At 57.2% G+C, this 17179-nt stretch overlaps 3 protein-coding genes across 5 annotated transcripts in view; 1 reads left to right on the forward strand and 2 right to left on the reverse strand.

The window, feature by feature from the left end:
* Positions 1-4612, forward strand: part of LZTR1 (leucine zipper like post translational regulator 1) — an 18193-nt gene extending 13581 nt beyond the window's left edge. For both annotated transcript variants that reach the window (XM_036993185.2, XM_073223758.1), the window contains exons 13-21: positions 21-116; positions 194-359; positions 529-698; positions 802-958; positions 1736-1862; positions 1961-2110; positions 2668-2773; positions 2858-2938; positions 3181-4612. In XM_036993185.2, coding sequence (XP_036849080.1) covers positions 21-116; positions 194-359; positions 529-698; positions 802-958; positions 1736-1862; positions 1961-2110; positions 2668-2773; positions 2858-2938; positions 3181-3297 — 1170 coding nt within the window. In that variant the 3' untranslated portion in view covers positions 3298-4612. The remainder of the gene's footprint in view (positions 1-20; positions 117-193; positions 360-528; positions 699-801; positions 959-1735; positions 1863-1960; positions 2111-2667; positions 2774-2857; positions 2939-3180) is intronic.
* A 600-nt stretch (positions 4613-5212) lies between these two features.
* THAP7 (THAP domain containing 7) lies at positions 5213-7641 on the reverse strand. Its single transcript, XM_017679293.3, has 5 exons — positions 7499-7641; positions 7249-7328; positions 6699-6854; positions 6110-6250; positions 5213-5911 (listed from the first exon to the last, which is right to left on the reverse strand). Exons 2-5 carry the CDS (start codon positions 7326-7328, stop codon positions 5359-5361), a joined length of 930 nt encoding a protein of 309 aa, XP_017534782.1. The 5' UTR covers positions 7499-7641; the 3' UTR covers positions 5213-5358.
* A 521-nt stretch (positions 7642-8162) lies between these two features.
* Positions 8163-15631, reverse strand: LOC140846613 (tubulin alpha-3 chain). Of its 2 annotated transcripts, none has more exons than XM_073223762.1 (5): positions 15472-15631; positions 12257-12479; positions 11749-11897; positions 10795-11475; positions 8163-8549 (listed from the first exon to the last, which is right to left on the reverse strand). In XM_073223762.1, exons 1-5 carry the CDS (start codon positions 15472-15474, stop codon positions 8253-8255), a joined length of 1353 nt encoding a protein of 450 aa, XP_073079863.1. In that variant the 5' UTR covers positions 15475-15631; the 3' UTR covers positions 8163-8252. The 2 variants fall into 2 exon arrangements, with proteins under 2 accessions (XP_073079863.1, XP_073079864.1); XM_073223763.1 differs by lacking the exon at positions 15472-15631 and adding an exon at positions 14491-14683.
* Positions 15632-17179: the final 1548 nt, after the last annotated feature.

Genomic DNA, 17179 nt, shown 5'->3' on the forward strand with positions numbered 1-17179 from the left:
AGGTGTCATTCTTGTTGCAGAAGGAGGAGTGTGTGCAGGGCCACGTGGCCATTGTCACAGCGCGGAGCCGCTGGCTGCGCAGGAAGATTGTGCAGGCGCGGGAGCGGCTGGTCCAGGTGAGGTGCTGCCTTGCTCCCCCCAGTCGGGCAGCGGCTTCCACGGGGTGTCCCTGAGCTACCTTCTTTCCCCATAGAAGCTGGAGGAGGAGGCTGCCCTGGCGCCCAGGGAGGCCCCTGGTGCAGCTGTGGGTGGGGCCCGGCTGCCCCTGCTGCGCGTGGCCATCCGCGAGGCCGAGGCCCGGCCATTTGAGGTGCTCATGCAGTTCCTCTACACCGACAAGATCAAGTACCCGAGGAGAGGTCTGCCTGGGGGGCAAGGGCGGGCGGGAACGGGGCTGGGTACAGCACCTGAGGCTCAGCGTCCTGAGGTGCGCCTAGCAGCCCCGGCCCACCCTTACCCGCGGGGAGAGCCGTGGGTGCTGCCCCCTGCTCCCCGTGGTCGCTGAGGCTCAGGGGCTCTTGGGCGCAGGCCACGTGGAGGACGTGCTGCTCATCGTGGACGTGTACAAGCTGGCGCTGAGCTTCCAGCTGAGCCGTCTGGAGCAGCTGTGTCGGCAGTACATCGAGGCTTCTGTGGACCTGCAGAACGTGCTCATCGTGTGCGAGAGTGCCACGCGGCTGCAGCTGGGCCAGCTCAAGGTGCGCTTGGCAGCGGCCAATGCCCGCAGGCCCCGCGTGCACCCTGGCCGTGGCCCTGGGACTCAGGCCTGACCCCACCGCCTGCCTGGCTTGTCTGTCCCAGGAGCACTGCCTGAACTTCGTGGTGAAGGAGTCCCACTTCAACCAGGTGATCATGATGAAGGAGTTCGAGCGCCTCTCCTCCCCACTTATCGTGGAGATAGTGCGACGGAAGCAGCAGCCGCCTCCCCGTGCCCCCTCAGACCAGCCCCTGGACATCGGTAGGGAGCCCTGGGCCCCTTCCCTGAGAGTGCCAGGCCAGGCCACTGTTCCAGCTCATGGGAGACTTAGGAGCCGTGGAAGCACTGGCCTGGCCCTTGGGGTGGGTGCCAGAACACGAGAGTCCCCCTGGGCACAGGGCCAGGGCAGGGAGGCAGCCCAGGCTCATTCATGGCAGGCAGAACCCCAGACCCACAGGGCTGTCCACAGTGGGCAGTGCACTTGAGGGCGGGGGTCTCCTGGCCCGTTTCTGCGGGGGGACACGAGGCACCTCTCCAGCCAGGGTGCCTGCCCCTGGCTGACCTCAGGTCTGCAGGCCTCCTAAGTGAGCAACGCGCCCAGGGGCACAGCGATTAGTCACCGAGCTTCGCTTCTGGGCATGTGCACTGTCGGGGCCCGGCAAGGGGGACGCAGGCCTCAGATGCCCCTCGCCCTCCCGGTTCCCCGCAGCCCAAGGAGGGACAACAGAGGCTCTTCCGCCTCTCACCTTCCCCGGCCTGTGCTGCCCCTTGCCACTGGCCTCTGTGACACACACAGAGCATGTGAGGTGTGCCAGGCCTGGAGGGTGGAGCAGGGAGGTGGGCTCAGTGGGCTGAACTTGGGGGGTCAGCTCGGGGCCGGGTAGGCCTGAGGGCCATGCTTTGTGGCTTTGTGGGCAGATGGGGAGGAGGTGGTGGTGCCCTTGTGGCCCTGAGCCCAAGTCAGAAGCTGCCGTCTGGCTCCGGGTCTGCAGGGGGCAGGAGGCACCTGCTCAGGGTCCCTCCACGCCCACCTTGCAGGCACATCTCTGATCCAGGACATGAAGGCGTACCTGGAGGGGGCAGGTGCGGAGTTCTGTGACATCACACTGCTGCTGGATGGGCACCCCCGGCCAGCCCACAAGGCCATCCTGGCCGCCCGCTCCAGGTGGGTGGGGCATGGCCACAGGGCAGGGCAGGGCCGGGCCGCCTGGCACTGGCTGCAGTGGCTGGAGCTGGGCTGATGCTGCCCATCTCCATCTGCAGCTACTTCGAGGCCATGTTCCGGTCCTTCATGCCTGAGGACGGGCAGGTGAACATCTCCATCGGGGAGATGGTGCCCAGTAGGCAGGCCTTCGAGTCCATGCTGCGCTACATTTACTACGGCGAGGTCAACATGCCGCCCGAGGACTCACTGCATCCGCACTCCGGAGGGCACTGTGGGGTCGCCACTGGGGGTCCCTGTGCCCAACAGCTGGGCAGTTTCCCAAAGATTTCCTGGTGCCTAGTGCTCTGCTGGGGTTCTCTGAAGTCATTAGCTGGCACAGAGGGGTGCACAGCCAGGGCAGTGGGTGGGTTCTTACCCTCATGACTGCCCAGAGGAAGGGGTCAGTCATTGCCCTATGTGGTGGGCAGACAGACAGACGTGGAATGATTCCCGGTCACGTCACTTCAGCAGGATCTGAACATGGGGTGCAGGGTTCCTTGGGGCTCTGCAAGGCTGTGGACAGTTCTGCATATGGGCGTCTCCCCGGCAGGGGATTCTGTGGATCCTGACTGGGGCTTTTGACCCCTAAGGGGTTCAGAGCCTGTGTAGAGGGCAAGGTGCGGCCTCCCTGCCCTGGAGCCGCGTGCCAGCCCCTCGTGGGGTGGGTCCCCCTTCTGAGCAGGCAGGAGGCAGCGGCCTGGTCTTAGGCCTCTGCCCTCAGAGGGGACGGGCTCCTCTGGCCAGACGCTCCTTAACCCGCCCCTAGCTACCTGTTCGCGGCCCCCTACTACTATGGCTTCTACAACAACCGGCTGCAGGCCTACTGCAAGCAGAACCTGGAGATGAACGTGACAGTGCAGAACGTGCTGCAGGTAGCCCACTCGGTGTCCACAGGGGTCCCTGCACCTGCTGGGCTGGGGAGGTGGGGCAGTACCTCAAGGAACCTGCCATTGCAGATCCTGGAGGCGGCAGACAAGACACAGGCGCTGGACATGAAGCGGCACTGCCTGCATATCATCGTGCACCAGTTCACCAAGGTCAGCTCCACACCTCCATCTGCACAACCCACTTCCCCGTGGCCAGGTCAGGGGTGGGGTGGGGTGCCTGGAACCTCGGCGTCCTCTGCAACAGTGGGCCCAGGGGGTAACCACACCCGCCCACTGCCACTCCTCATCCCGTCCTCAAGTCCACCCAGCCCTGGGCTGGTTGAGCGCCCAAGGACTCCCTGGCCCTCAGGCGAAGCTGGTTCCTTCCTTTAGCCTTTGGTTGCCTCCCGCAGGTCTCCAAGCTGCCCACGCTGCGCTCGCTGAGCCAGCAGCTGCTGCTTGACATCATAGACTCCCTGGCCTCCCACATCTCCGACAAGCAGTGCGCAGAGCTCAGTGCTGACATATGAGCTGGCCCATGCGGGAGAGTGACCACACCTACCCTGCCCTGTCCACTGCAAAGACTGCATTGGCCACGCTCAGGCCTGTAGGAGGTGGTCGGACCTGCCCACCAGGGGGCAGGGAGCCCAGAGCCTTGGAAGGGAGTGGAGGGAGGTGGGGAACTCCGAAGGCCTGTTCACTGCTGAGCACAGGTCTACAGGAAGTGGGTGGTGCCACAGGCCACCCTGCTGGCACGGTCTCCTGGGTGGAGGTGTGGGTGGGGACATGCAGGAGGCAGGGGTCCTGGGCAGGGCCCAGCAGTGGGGAGACAAGCCCACTAGGGACCTGGTTTTGGGTTGCCCACCTAGCAAGGCCCTGGCATGGCTTGTCGGTCTGGTCACTGGGTTCTGCTGTCAAGGCCCCTTCCACTTGGGGGCTGCATAGCACCCCTCACCCTCACTGAGGCTGGTATAAGGGGCCTCTCCAGCCACCCTGAGCTTGTGTGTGGGCAACAGTGATGGGCAGGTGGAGTCTGACTCAGGTGAATTTCAGGGTGGGAGGGTCCTGATCAGCTCCCAGCCCTAGAGGTCTCTGGACTGAGCCTGGCTTCCTTCCCACCTGGGCAGGCATCTGCGCCCCAGGCTATTTCAGGAAGTCAGTAGAGATGCCCCCCAGGTCCCCATCTGTCCCCAAGTATTTATTCTGTCATAGACACACCTCCATTAAAGCCGCATGAGTGCTACCTACCACACACACCTTGTAGCACAGCCCCTCGGCCCTCCCAGAGCTAAGGGCTGGTGGCTTGGGATTGGCTAGTCTCGCCTGGTTCTCTATCCATGTCAGTAACCCCCCATCCCAACCGGGAGCATGCCCGAAGGGTTGGGCAGGTATCCACCCTGGCATCCCAGAGCTGCACTATAGGCCCCTGCCTGTGAGGACCAGCCACTGAATTCTTCCTGTCCTGACAGAAGGCCATGCATGAGTCCACCATGCCGTGAAGGCATTGTTCCACCTCCTTTCTGGGACCGGGAACCCAGGGACCTTCTCGCCCTGGCTGCCAGGAAGCCACTGTGGGGCACTGATCCCCCTCCCGGCTTTAGAGCTCGTTTCCTTTCTCGTGTTGTGCCCCTCGCTGAAGAGCCCTAGGAGCCGTGTGCAGGTGGACGGAGAGCCCTAGGGGAACCTTGGCAAGGGGAGCCCATCCATAATGCCACCAGCGGGCTGGGAAACAGCCTGGTGCAAGATGAGCCTCGGTGCCCTTCTGGAAACCCTGCTCAGCAGCAAAGCCTGTCACTCATCACGTGACTGTCTCTCCTATACGTGAATAAATTTACACAGCAAGGACTCTGAGAAGCAAATTTCAGAACACTGCGTGGCAGTCTTCAAGAGCAGACTTCAAGAGACACTGGGCTGTGCTCTTGGGGCTGCTGCGGCCAAGGCCAAGCAGGGAGAGGGTGGGTGTGGTTAAACCGCCCCTGGCACTGAGCTGCTCCCCGTCGCACAGGCAGGGAAGCCCAGATTCCAGTCAAGCTGAGAGAAACGGGACACAGGCTGAGACCAGAACCGCTACCTGCGAGCTTCCCCACCTTGTAACAAGCCTCCAGGGCCTGTGTGTCCTGCTCGTTGGCTCCCACCACTGGGCGAGCATAGCAACCCCAGGAGGTCAAAGGTCACCCTTGTCCCTGTCCCCGAGTCTGGCTTTGGTGTTATGCAGGTTTTCAAAGGGGCCGGTTGCTTGAGTCACGGCCCCATGGTGCTGAGGAAAGAATGCCTGGCAGTGTCCCTGGTCTCTACCCATCGCCCTGTCCCTTAACCCTGTGGGGCATGGAGCTGGGCTTTCTGCTTGCCACAGCCCACAGCTTGGACTCCAGGGTCTCTATCCACTGGGGGAGCAAGCCTGGTACCCAGAGGACGGGCCCCAGCCAGCTGAGCCGACAGCAGGGCCTCCTTCTAGGATCCACTTTATTATGGCATATGGTGGGTCTGGTGGCCACAGCTCAGCTCAGGTCCCTCTCCAGGCAGAGTGGGAGGAAGAGGCCGGAGCCCTGATGGCAGCCCCTCGGTCAGCCCTGGGTCCTGCTGCCCCCGCCTCAGGCCATGCTGCTGCTCAGCTGCATAGCAAAGTCTTGCACATGCTCCTTCAGAGTCTGGCGGGCGTCTGCCTGTGCCCGCTTCTCCCGTGCCCGCTCTTGCTGCAGCTTGGTCAGCCGTAGCCGCAGCCGCTGCTCCCGCCGCTTGCAGGCCTGCAGCTGGCGCTGGGCCTTGTCCAGGGCATCCAGTGCGGCCTCAGCCCTCCGCTTCCAGAGCAGGGCACTACCCACCTGGTAGCTGTGCTCATTCTGGATGTAGGCTCCGGCAGGTGGCGGGAGGCGCAGCATGTAGGCTGAGGGTGAGATGGGCCGCGGCTCAAGAGGGGACGGCTGCCGCTCAGGGGAGGGCTGGGCACTGCAGCCTGCTTCATCTGCCTGGGCACCCAGGGGCCCCAGGAGGTCTGAGAAGGGGCTGCTGAGGCCAGGCTCCAGCCTCCCAGTGGGGGAGGCAGGCAAAGCGGCAGGTGCTGAGGCCTCTTCCGCAGGAAAGCAGGTGACATCAGCAGGTGGAGGTGGAGAAAATGGAGTTGTGGGTCCTCGGCCCTCAGAGCAGCTGGGGGAAGAGAGGGAGACTGCCAGAGAGGGCCGGCCTGACTCCACCAGCCCACCTGAACCTGCTCCACACGTCCAGAAACCTGTCCGGCAAGGCTGCTGGCAAACACCCTAAAGCCCACCCCCTCGGTCTTGGGGTAGGAGTGGGGCGTGCGTGCACACACACACGCACACACACACCCTGACCTGCAGCACGTACCGCTTTCTGCATCGCCGGAGCCGGCTCACATCAGGGAGGCCGGGTGAGTACCTGTGCCCCTTGGTCTTGCCTGTCCGCCGTAACTTGGAGAAAGTCTCAAATATCGTGGGAACGGCCCCCTCCTTCAGCCTGTGATACCCACTGTGGGGGAAAGCAGCCTGGATGAGACAGAGAGCCAGTGTCCGCCCTAGGCCAACCTGTAGGGCACAGAGCCAGCATGCCCTCCAGCACCGTGGCACAGGCTCCTGTGCTAGCTCTGTAGGGGTGGGGAGGCATATTACCAACGAGTTTGGGGACTTCCAAGTTAGGTAGACTGACACCAAGCTCTTCCCTGCAGGACTATTTCATTTGTGGACTTGCCAGAAGGACCAGTGTTCTAAGAAACACCTGGAAAAGCTAATGTTTTCCTCGTTTCACTGGTGCAGCAGTGAGTGGGTCCTCATGGGTCAAAAGAGGAAACTGGGGTATGGAGCTGGGAGCAGCAGCTACCCAGGAATCAGTCACCTCTCCGGGCCCTTCAGCTGCCTGATGGGCTGGCTACATTGCCGCCCCCCACTCTGCCCCAAAGCTGGATGACCAGCAGGCTCACCTGATGCCCACCAGCTCAAAGCAGTTCTCTTCGAAGTGTTTGGAGCAGAAGTAGATGTACTCAGATGCGGGGTCCCACAGGCCCTGGCCGCTGGGGTCCAGCCGCTGGCAGTTGGCCAGCCACAAGCCTCGCCTCGGGTTGTCCTTCTTGGGAAGTCTGCGGAGCCACAAGCCCGTGAGCACCAGGCTGCCTGCAGTCCTGGGGTCATGCTGCCCAGGCTCCCCAGACGGGAAGGGCTGGCCCTGCACCTGCCGCGACCAGACCTCACTGTACCCTCTACAGGGTAAGCACCGCCCGCCTGGGCACGAGGAAACGAAGGCCTGAGGGACAGCAACTTGCTCAGAATCATCTAGCAGAAGGACACAAGGGCGGTGACCTCCCGTTCCGTCCTCAGTCCCACCTGGACCGCCCCCTTCATCCTCCGCCACCCTGAAGTTCAAACTGCGCCCCGACCGTAAGGGGACGCGTGCGCAGTCGTGGCTATACGAAGCGGGCAAAGCGGGCGCATGCGCTAGTGAACCTTCACGCGCCGGGACGCACGCGTGCTGACCTGTGAAAGGAAATGCCGCGGTTGCGCGTCTCGCGTGTGTCCCGTGTGCAGCAGCCGGCGGCGGAGCAGTGACGCGGCATCTGGGAAAGAGGCGGGAGTTCGGTCGCGGGCGGCTGTTCGGGCCCGTAGGGGCCTCGCGCACCCGCCGCCGCTCCGCTCAGGTGGCCCTGGGCTGCTGGTTCTTCCCCGGCCCGATCTCGCCCGCTCCCCGTCCCAGCCCGTTGTCCTGACTCCAGTCAGCGACACTCACGATCTCGCCATTTCTGCGCCGCCGAAGTCTCGCGAGGGGCTGCGCGCGGCGGAAGTCGGTACCAGAGATCCGGAAGCAGGGGGAGCGTGGGGTCGCAGGGCCGGCGTCGTCCAGGCCCCGTAGCGCTCGCGGCTCGCTCCTGTGAGGGCGCCCCGCCTGCCCGAGAGCTACCGCCACCGACCCGAGGCAGGGCCACCCGACGGAGCCGGGGCTCGCCGCTCACTCCGGGACAGCTGCCTGTGACGGGAGGGTGGGCGGCGGCCACCCGCGCCGTCCCGGCACATCGGCCGGGCAGAAGGCTGTTGTCGCGACCAACAAGGACGCGCCAGGGAAAAGCCCGGGGCCTTGGAATCGGGGCGTCGGGAGCTGGGTTAGTGCCGGGGCGGGGCTGCCTCCCTGGCCCCGCTGACCGAAGGTGAAGCAGCCGCTCCACGATTTAGGAAAAAGCCGTCACAGGGCTGTTAGACCCCCCAGAGAACGTCAAGATGGGGCAAAGGACTTACTGTTTACATTTAAAATAGTCAAAGAATTTTCCTCTTACTCCCCTAAGCCATGCCTTTGGAACTCTTGCAGTAACAAACATAAATATGCTTGATTTTTACTGAGCAGAAACAGGCGGCTATGTGGACAAGGAACTTTGTCAGAATGAAGCACAAGAGACAGGTGATGCCTCAATACATAAACTTTAATAAGTAAAGACATCTTGTTATGTTGTGGGAGGAAATAATAAAGGGGCAGTTGCCAGCCCGCCCATTCAGTACTCCTCCCCCTCTTCGGCCTCTGCCTCCACGGAATCCACGCCCACCTCCTCGTAATCCTTCTCCAGGGCGGCCAGGTCCTCCCGGGCCTCGGAGAACTCGCCTTCCTCCATGCCTTCCCCCACGTACCAGTGCACAAAGGCTCGCTTTGCGTACATGAGGTCGAACTTGTGGTCCAGGCGGGCCCAGGCCTCAGCGATGGCCGTGGTGTTGCTCAGCATGCACACGGCCCGCTGCACCTTGGCCAGGTCCCCGCCAGGGACGACGGTGGGGGGCTGGTAGTTGATGCCCACCTGCCCGAGAAGGTAAACAGAGTGATGTATACTTTCAGTTTTTGGATTTGTCCGTATAAGAGCACAAAGCTACATATGTAAACATTTTTAATGTATTTAGTTTAAAGCACTGTATGTAATGGCAAAACTGGAAACAAGTGTCCACAGTAGTGAACTGAATTGTTACATATTCATATAGTGATCATAAAAAAAGATAAGTCTATCTTAGCATATAAGTATGTCCAAAGTCTATTGTATACTTGGTGAAAAGAAAACCATGTTGAGTCCTATGTATTTATGCTTATAAATACCTGTAGTAACGCACAGGGGCTAGAGCCTTGGACAGCTAGGGGAGCATCATGCTGGAGGCAGACAAAGGCATGGGAGTGTGCGGAGGCAGTGATCCATCCTTGCCTTGGTGAGCAACAGCTAGACACACAGCCAGCCTCCATAAGAGGTGGGAGGGGCAAAGAAGGGCCTGGGGTTTCTAATCCTGGTACCCTCTCACAGCTCTAATGCCAGGCCAGCCAGCCTCTCCAGATGGGAGTGCTGCCAGCTTCCTGCTCTTTGCTCCCCTGGTGCAGTGTGTTGAGTCTGTCTCCTTTGCCCATATTGCTGGCCTTTCTGTCAACATCACCCATATAACAAAAGGTATCACATATCTTGAATATACACAGAATAGCTCTTGAAGGACAAGGCTCTGTAGATGGGGGAGAGGACTTGAGCTTTTCACCCTTCTGCACTGTTTTAATATTTTGCCACGTATCTGCATTTTTACAATAAAAACTAAATATAAACATGGAAAAAAGATTCCTTGAAAACAGCATATCTCTGCATAAACAGCGGTTAAACAACACATGGTGAAATCATCCTCAGACTGACAAACAGGCATTTACAGCAATGAGAAAACACAGTCCATGTGGGGCTGGACTGTCTTCTGTGAGGAGAGTAAAAGCAGCGATTTCCTGCAGCTCCCCACAGATGGCCTCCCGGGCGGCTCTCAGGAGCCAGAGACTCAGCTAAGAAGAAACTTGGGCAAGAGGCACAGCACCTCCCACAGTGCCTCCCAGCTGAGGGTATCTGGACATCCTTACCCTCCAAAGGTCACAGGAGCTGAAAGAAAACTTCCTTCACTCAAGTCAAGAACTTGGTAAGTACACATGTGGAATGGAAGGTGTCAACTCTGACCTGTAACCTTTAAGGTCTGCAAACATCCCATGTGAGATTTAATAATTACAGACTGGGTGAAACCTGTTGCAGATTTTACACTTTGTTGTGAGTCACTTTAAATGTGTCAATTTTATAACTAGACATCTGCATTAAGGCATCTTAAAGTGGGGCTGGCAAGGCCAAACAGGTTCAACAACTTGTTTGTTGTTAGAAGCTACGGGCCATTCCAAATAGGAGTAAGACACACATACTGCTGCTGCTACTTGTCATTTTCAGTCTGGAAAGACCATGGAACTTGCTACTCCACAAATACTTTAGGAACCCATCAGGGCTTACAAACGTGGGGACCACAACTGTGTCTAACAAGGAAATCAATGGTGAACAAGGACTTCTACCAAGAGCACAAAGTTAATGAACCCAGATGTGGTGAGGCACTCAGCCTGGTAGTCACACTTGGTCTAGAGCCTGAAAGTCAGTTACTGGCTCCAAGTCCATGCTGCTTTTCTCTTGGTAGACATTTCACTGTGATACTAAATACAGGTGAAGGAGCCACCTAATCATCAGTATGATTTTGTGTGCCATGCAGTGGTGCCAGTCTGCTTTGGAGAAACTGCTTACCCTTTGCCCCCACAGTAAATACTACAAAATCAATTCAAAATTCCATTTACAGAAATATAAGTGTTGCCTAAATTGCTGTGATAATGGGTGACTAAAGTTATATGAGGTCTAAAAAACACTATTTCTAACACCAAGTGATACCACAGACCCTGACAAACTTCTTGAGAGAACAGTGGAAAAATGTGGAGGACAGACAAAACCTATAGTCAGACTGAGTGCTTGTGCCATCACCTGCCCATGAGGCTTTTAGATACTAAAAGCCATCTCGGCCTCAGTCATAAAGTGTAAGATGTTAGTAATACTACCCCATGAACATTACAGGATAATTATAAGGAACAAGGGTACCTAAAGAACTTGGTAAAAAATAAATCATGTAGCAAATAAACTTGTCTTCCCTGCAGCTTAGCTGCCAAGGGGACCGTTCTGCGCAGGGCCTGTCCTGGCTAACAGGTAAACCACACGGTGTCCCCAGCCCTACCTTAAACCCAGTCGGGCACCAATCTACAAACTGGATGGTGCGCTTGGTCTTGATGGTGGCGATGGCCGCGTTGACGTCTTTCGGGACCACGTCCCCCCTGTACAACATGCAGCAGGCCATGTACTTGCCGTGGCGAGGGTCACACTTGACCATCTGGTTGGCCGGCTCAAAGCAGGCATTGGTGATCTCGGCCACGGACAGCTGCTCGTGGTAGGCCTTCTCGGCTGAGATGACCGGCGCGTAGGTGGCCAGGGGGAAGTGAATGCGGGGGTACGGGACCAGGTTGGTCTGGAATTCCGTCAGGTCCACGTTCAAGGCCCCGTCAAATCGCAGGGAGGCCGTGATGGAGGACACGATCTGCCCAATCAGACGGTTGAGGTTGGTGTACGTGGGCCGCTCGATATCCAGGTTGCGCCGGCATATGTCGTAGATGGCCTCGTTGTCCACCATGAAGGCACAGTCCGAGTGTTCCAGGGTCGTGTGGGTGGTCAGGATGGAGTTGTAGGGCTCCACCACGGCCGTGGACACCTGCGGGGCTGGGTAAATGGCAAATTCCAGCTTGGACTTTTTGCCGTAATCCACCGAGAGCCGCTCCATGAGCAGGGACGCAAAGCCAGAGCCGGTGCCGCCCCCGAAGCTGTGGAAGATGAGGAAGCCCTGCAGCCCCGTGCACAGGTCCGCCTGAGAGAAAGCACAGACCGTGAGCCAGCGCCCGCAGGAGCCACGCCCCCACCACCATGCCACGGCCACTTTTCTTTTCCTCAGCAAGATAGGCGGGTGTGAACCGTCCCTGGTGAAGGTGCATTATGCTTAGAGGCCAAGCAAAGCAGACACTGCAGACGTACGGGTGCACCGCGGCCACACTGGGGTTTAGCCAAGGTGACCTCCAGGTGCAACCCGCCTACCCTCCTGCCCAGGTCACCGTCCACAGGAAGCCTTCCCTGCGCTCCTTACCAGCTTGCGGATCCGGTCCAGGACCAGGTCCACGATCTCCTTGCCGATGGTGTAATGGCCTCGGGCGTAGTTATTGGCTGCGTCCTCCTTGCCCGTGATCAGCTGCTCTGGGTGGAAGAGCTGCCTGTAGGTCCCCGTGCGCACTTCATCTGCAAGAAGGACACATGTGCTGTGCGGCCTTAAGGCCTGTTGTTCCCTCACCGAGAGGCATGGATTCTGCCCAGCACGTGCTGCTCCTCACAGGTGGGGTCTACACGACCCCCTGCCTGGGGCTGGGGCAGCACCAGTGTATGTCGCCAGCCCATCTTTCCTGTCCATTGGGTTTTCCTAAATTAGGAGCCTCCATCCCACATTTCAAGCACCAGCCTTTCGGTTTCTCACCTGACACGGCCGTGGGCGAACACTTGCACATCCAACCTTCCTGCAGAGGGGCTCACGGAGCGCACGGCGGGATGGGGGCTCTAGAGAGGCTCTTCCACCCTCCCCGGAAAGCCGCCCGAGTACCTACCGACCACGGTGGGCTCCAGGTCCACAAACACCGCTCTTGGCACGTGCTTGCCAGCCCCAGTCTCGCTGAAGAACGTGTTGAAGGAGTCATCCCCTCCGCCGATGGTTTTGTCACTTGGCATCTGGCCATCGGGCTGAATTCCGTGTTCAAGGCAGTACAGCTCCCAGCAGGCATTGCCGATCTGGACGCCTGCCTGCCCCACGTGGATAGAGATGCACTCGCGCTGGGAACCAGAGCATAAATGTGAGACCCCTCCCTTCAAGGCAACTGTCATTATATGGTAGGCAAAATGTAATTTATATGTGTGCATCAGAGTGAGGATTTCTCAAACCTTATTTTCCACGAAGCCTGTGTGACCCTTAATCCTTGTGAAAACCGACCCTAAACCACCCTAACTACTGAGACTAGAGCAGCCCCAGAACCTATGTTTGCTACTACACCAAAATTTGCTTATTTTAAAACTTGGGATCCATGTCATGCCAATAAATTCCACATACCGTCAGTCACAGTACTTCTCTGACGATAGAGCAGCTTTTCATTGTGCCCTGACCAAAGGATAAGGCAAAAGCTAGCAGAGTTGGGACTGAGAAAGTGGGCTAGGACACAGGTCACCATGGCCCAGGCGCTGGTGGCCACTGAGTGTGCATCCTCTCTCTGTCCCTCCAGATACCCACACTGTTCAGTACCCAGCTGTGCTCTGCGAGCCTGACCCATGTGAGCCGCCTCAAGGGGCTTTCTTGCTCCCTGGCTTCTGGGCACTTGAGCCAGTGGCAGACAGCCGCAGGAGAGGAGGCGGTTAGAGGAAGGTTTGGGCAGGGAGTTGCTGGCTCCTTCCCTGCCAGACTGCCATGGATTGCTTGAGTCCATTTGTCAAGGCCACAGACTTGAGCAGTCAGCGCTCTTCATAAAGCTACCCTCTCAACTTCTAGGAACTACCCCTGAAAGGGCAAGCTCCCAGATTCCATTTCAGCCAATCGGGACCTGGATCCTATTTCACCCAATAGGAGCTTGGTCTCTCTCCTCTCCAGTCAGCAAGGAGCTCACCCACCACCCTTAGACCCTGCCAATTGACCAGAGCCAAGACCTATCACCCCACCAACTACCCCTAGATCCAGCCAATCAGCCAGAGCCATGACCATCACCCCACCAACTGCCCTAGAACCCCATAAAACCTTTGTGGTATTGAAACGCGCTCTCTTTCTCTGGCATCTTGCCACTGCGTTGGTGTAGATGAGAGATTGAGCTCGAGCTAGCTCGAATAAAGGCTCTTTGCTTTTGCATCGGTGTTGGCTCCTTGGTGGTCTTCTGGGATTCGCGACTTTGGGCACAACACCCCGCCCTCTTACCTGTCAAGCCTAAGAGTTAATGGCTCCCAGGGATCATAAATGCTGGATGCTGCACTGTCCTTTGGCAGTTTCCTTAACCCTGCCCATACCTTTATAAATAGTACCTTTATAAAAAGTCTCCTCAAAGAACTTATTTTGAATGTACCATCTCTTTCCTACCAGCTTCTAACTGTACAGTTGCTAGTCACTTGTTTGGTTTTAGACACATCATCCTGACAAACACACAGAAGAGATCAAATGAAGTATGCAGTGTCCCACCTACCCTAAATCCTAACCCGAAGAACTTTTCCAGTGACAAGTAACTCATCCCCCTAGACGATGAATTCATCAACACTCTGGGAGGTCCTCTGGAATCCAAGAACCAGACCGTTTCCGGGTCTGTATCACTCATTCTGCCTCACCAAAACGCAGACACGCCGGACTCCACAGGATGCTTGCTTGGCCATTCCACTGACTCGCCCCAGCATAATCCTAGTAAGTTCTGTGACCTGGGGAAATCACCCCGTTTCTTCATTTACAAAATAGGGGTAGAGAGCTAAGGGGTCTGTAATACGTCTTCCATCTGATCATCTAATCAATGAAACTAATCAAAGTCAGGAAAATCATTCCTAGCTTTCAAGAGAAAGCCATTATAAATTCATTGCCAACCTAGTCAGCTCTATGTCCTCTCTGAAAAAAAATCTGAAATGTCCTCTGTTCCTTCCAAACTGAAGGCCATCTCGTCTCTCCGTATTCTTGGCAGGTAACTGCGCTCTCTACTTACCCAGAGGCTCCCACTTCCTACCGCCGGCTGTGCAAACAGACCTTTCTGCTCTCCTTCCTCCCTGACTTCACAAGAAGGTGTGTTTCCTCGTCACAACGACCCATTGTTTCTACCCCTCTACTTACCCAGCAACAGCCCTCAAAGTCATCACAGTGGAGTTCTCATGCAGTAGGGGGTCCATCGACCTCTTCGGGGTACGTGGACATAAAAGCAATTTCAAAGTAGGACTACAGGGTGAGCGGCCCTTTCGGTCTCTGGCATTTGAAGTGACGGTGTATAATCAATGGCGGGTAAAACTGCTGGGGCCTGAGCACAGATCTAGGTTTTCACCCTTATGTATTCACAGTGAAAAAGAAAAAAAAGGCCAGTTTCATTTAAGAATGACCTTGCTGAAGTAAAAGAGTAATTTTATTAAATCTCCACCCTTAAGCACGTAAGTACAGTGACAAAATCACAGCGCACATGCTGAAACTGCTGCCCTGAGAAAACGCGCGCGTGCATTTGAGTTGCCGACTGGACTGGCTGTTGTTTTCATGGAATGCTTTTTCCTTGAAGGGGCTGGCAAACTATGGTCACTCTTGGGTGTCAACGCGCTGCATTGGAGTGAATAAATGAGTATTTTTAAAGTTCCTCAATAGACGTAACCACACAAACAAAGGCTCTTCGGCGTCCTCGGTAATTTCTAGCGATGTACGGAGGGCCAGAGCCCCGATCTTGTGAGAACTGCCCCGCCCCGGCCCCAGGACCCCCGCCGCCAGGTTCTACCCTCTCGGGGACTAAGGCCACCGCCAACCCGGCCGCCGCCCTCGACACTCCCGCACCAGGGGACACCGCTGCCAGGGGCCCACACGGCCGGAGGACGAGGGAGCGGCCTTGCGGGCCCACGCAGCCCCGGCCGACCCGGCCTCTGCGCCCAACGGCGCCACCTCGCCCCAGCAAGCCCGCCCCGCCGGTCCCGCTGTCCATCCCGAGCCACCCCGTCCGGCCGCCTCACGTGTCAGGCCTCGTCTGCCCTCCTGCCTGGGCGTCTGCTGGGCGAGAGGCCTGGGGTCCCGCCAACGCGTGTGGGGCCCGCCGCACGGGGGTCCCTGGCCTGAGGGCCTTACCATGGTGAACTGCGCCGCTGCCCACCGCCTCTATTGGTCCTCAACTGCCGCTGCCGCTGCCGCACCGCGCGCTCAACGGAAGCCGCTGCCCTGCGCGCGCTGTTCCACATTAGCCCACCACTCGTGGGCACTCATTGGTCCGGAGCACCTTGAGGGCGGGTCGAGACCCAGAATCTAGCTTCCAATTGGCTGTTGTGAGACACGCGGAGTGTAGCACTTTCTGATTGGATGCCGGCTTGGCGGGAAGGTTGCGGGGTAGCCAAAGGCGGAGCAGGGTCTGGTTCTGGCGCATGCTCAGACGTGAGGGTGGAATCCCCATGTGCCCTCGGGTGGGGCACCGGACGTTATCCTGCCTATAATGCCGCATCTTGACATCATCCTTGTGCTGCTGTCCCCTAACCGGGCGCCTCAAACCTGCTTGCCTACCGCTTCTTATTCAGGCCCTTGCAAATATGGCTGTCTCCAGGAGGCTGGCCCATCATCTACCCAGTCTGCGCCCCATCTCTTGTCCACTCCCTTCCCAGTGCAGAAGGGCCTTTTTCATCCAGCACCCAGGAACCAAGCAGGATTCCATTACTTCTTTAATGAGGAGTGGGTTTCCAGGGACGAGGGAGGGGGGATGGTACCCTCCAGTCTCCAGCCCCAGCTTGGCTGGGGCACAAGCTTGGTTTGGAAAACTTTGGAACAATCAGCTGATTCGTTTCCTAAAGTTGGACTTAGCATTCTTTAGGATCCAGTGTGTATTTACTTCTGGGAAAAACAGGGGTCGGAAGGATTCAGGCATGTCTCTAGCTTATCAGTAGAATGCAGCACCTATTCTGCAACTGCCTAGAGTATGTTCAAGCAGACCCTTAACTTCTTAGAGGAGTGTGGGGAACTCGGCCCCTGTGATGGGGTATGCAAGAGAGAGGAAGTGAAACTTTCTTGCAGGCCTCTGGCAGCGTCGGAACAGTGCAATCCCGTCTGCCCTTCCAAAGATGGCTTTGGAAGCAGGGAGGAGGGGGACAGAGGGAGATCAGCAAAGAGCCAGGGAAACTAGGAGAAACACTCCCTTCTCCCCAGGAGAGGGAATCCTTTTGTCTTAGCTTGGACTGCTAGAGCAAAATACCACAGATCAGGGGGCTTAAAAACAGAAGTTGATTTTCTCACAGTTCTGGAAACTAGAATTCCAGGATCGAAGTCCAGGAAGACTGGTTTCTGGTAAGGCCTCTCTTCCCAACTTGCAGAGGGCTGCTTTCGTTGTGCGGGTGCACATGGCGGGGGGAGGAAGAGAGCCACCTCCCTCCCCAGTGCCTCTTCTTCTAAGCACACTAATCCTATCAGATCAGGGCCCCACCCTTGTGACCTCACTCAACCTTAATTACCACTATCTCCAAATACAGTCACATTGAGGGTTAGGGACCCGACATACGAGCTTGGGCGATGGGGACACTTTTCCATCTGTAGCACTCTCCTTCCTCAGGACTCCAACCACACCACAGACATAACTGAATTGTAGCCTGTATTATGTTGTGTTTTTAAGTACTGTTTATTTTTCTGATTATGAAAGTAACACATGCTCAGAATTACAAGTGAAAAATGAAGAAAAAAATCATAAACCTACAACCTAGAACTAACATTATTAATATGTCAGGACTTTTTTTGGTCTTTATATATTATATATATATATTTATATATATATATATATATTCATACATATTTTTTACAC

This window comes from Manis javanica, chromosome 15 (genome assembly GCF_040802235.1).
Source record: "Manis javanica isolate MJ-LG chromosome 15, MJ_LKY, whole genome shotgun sequence".
NCBI classification, from domain to species: Eukaryota; Metazoa; Chordata; class Mammalia; order Pholidota; family Manidae; genus Manis; species Manis javanica.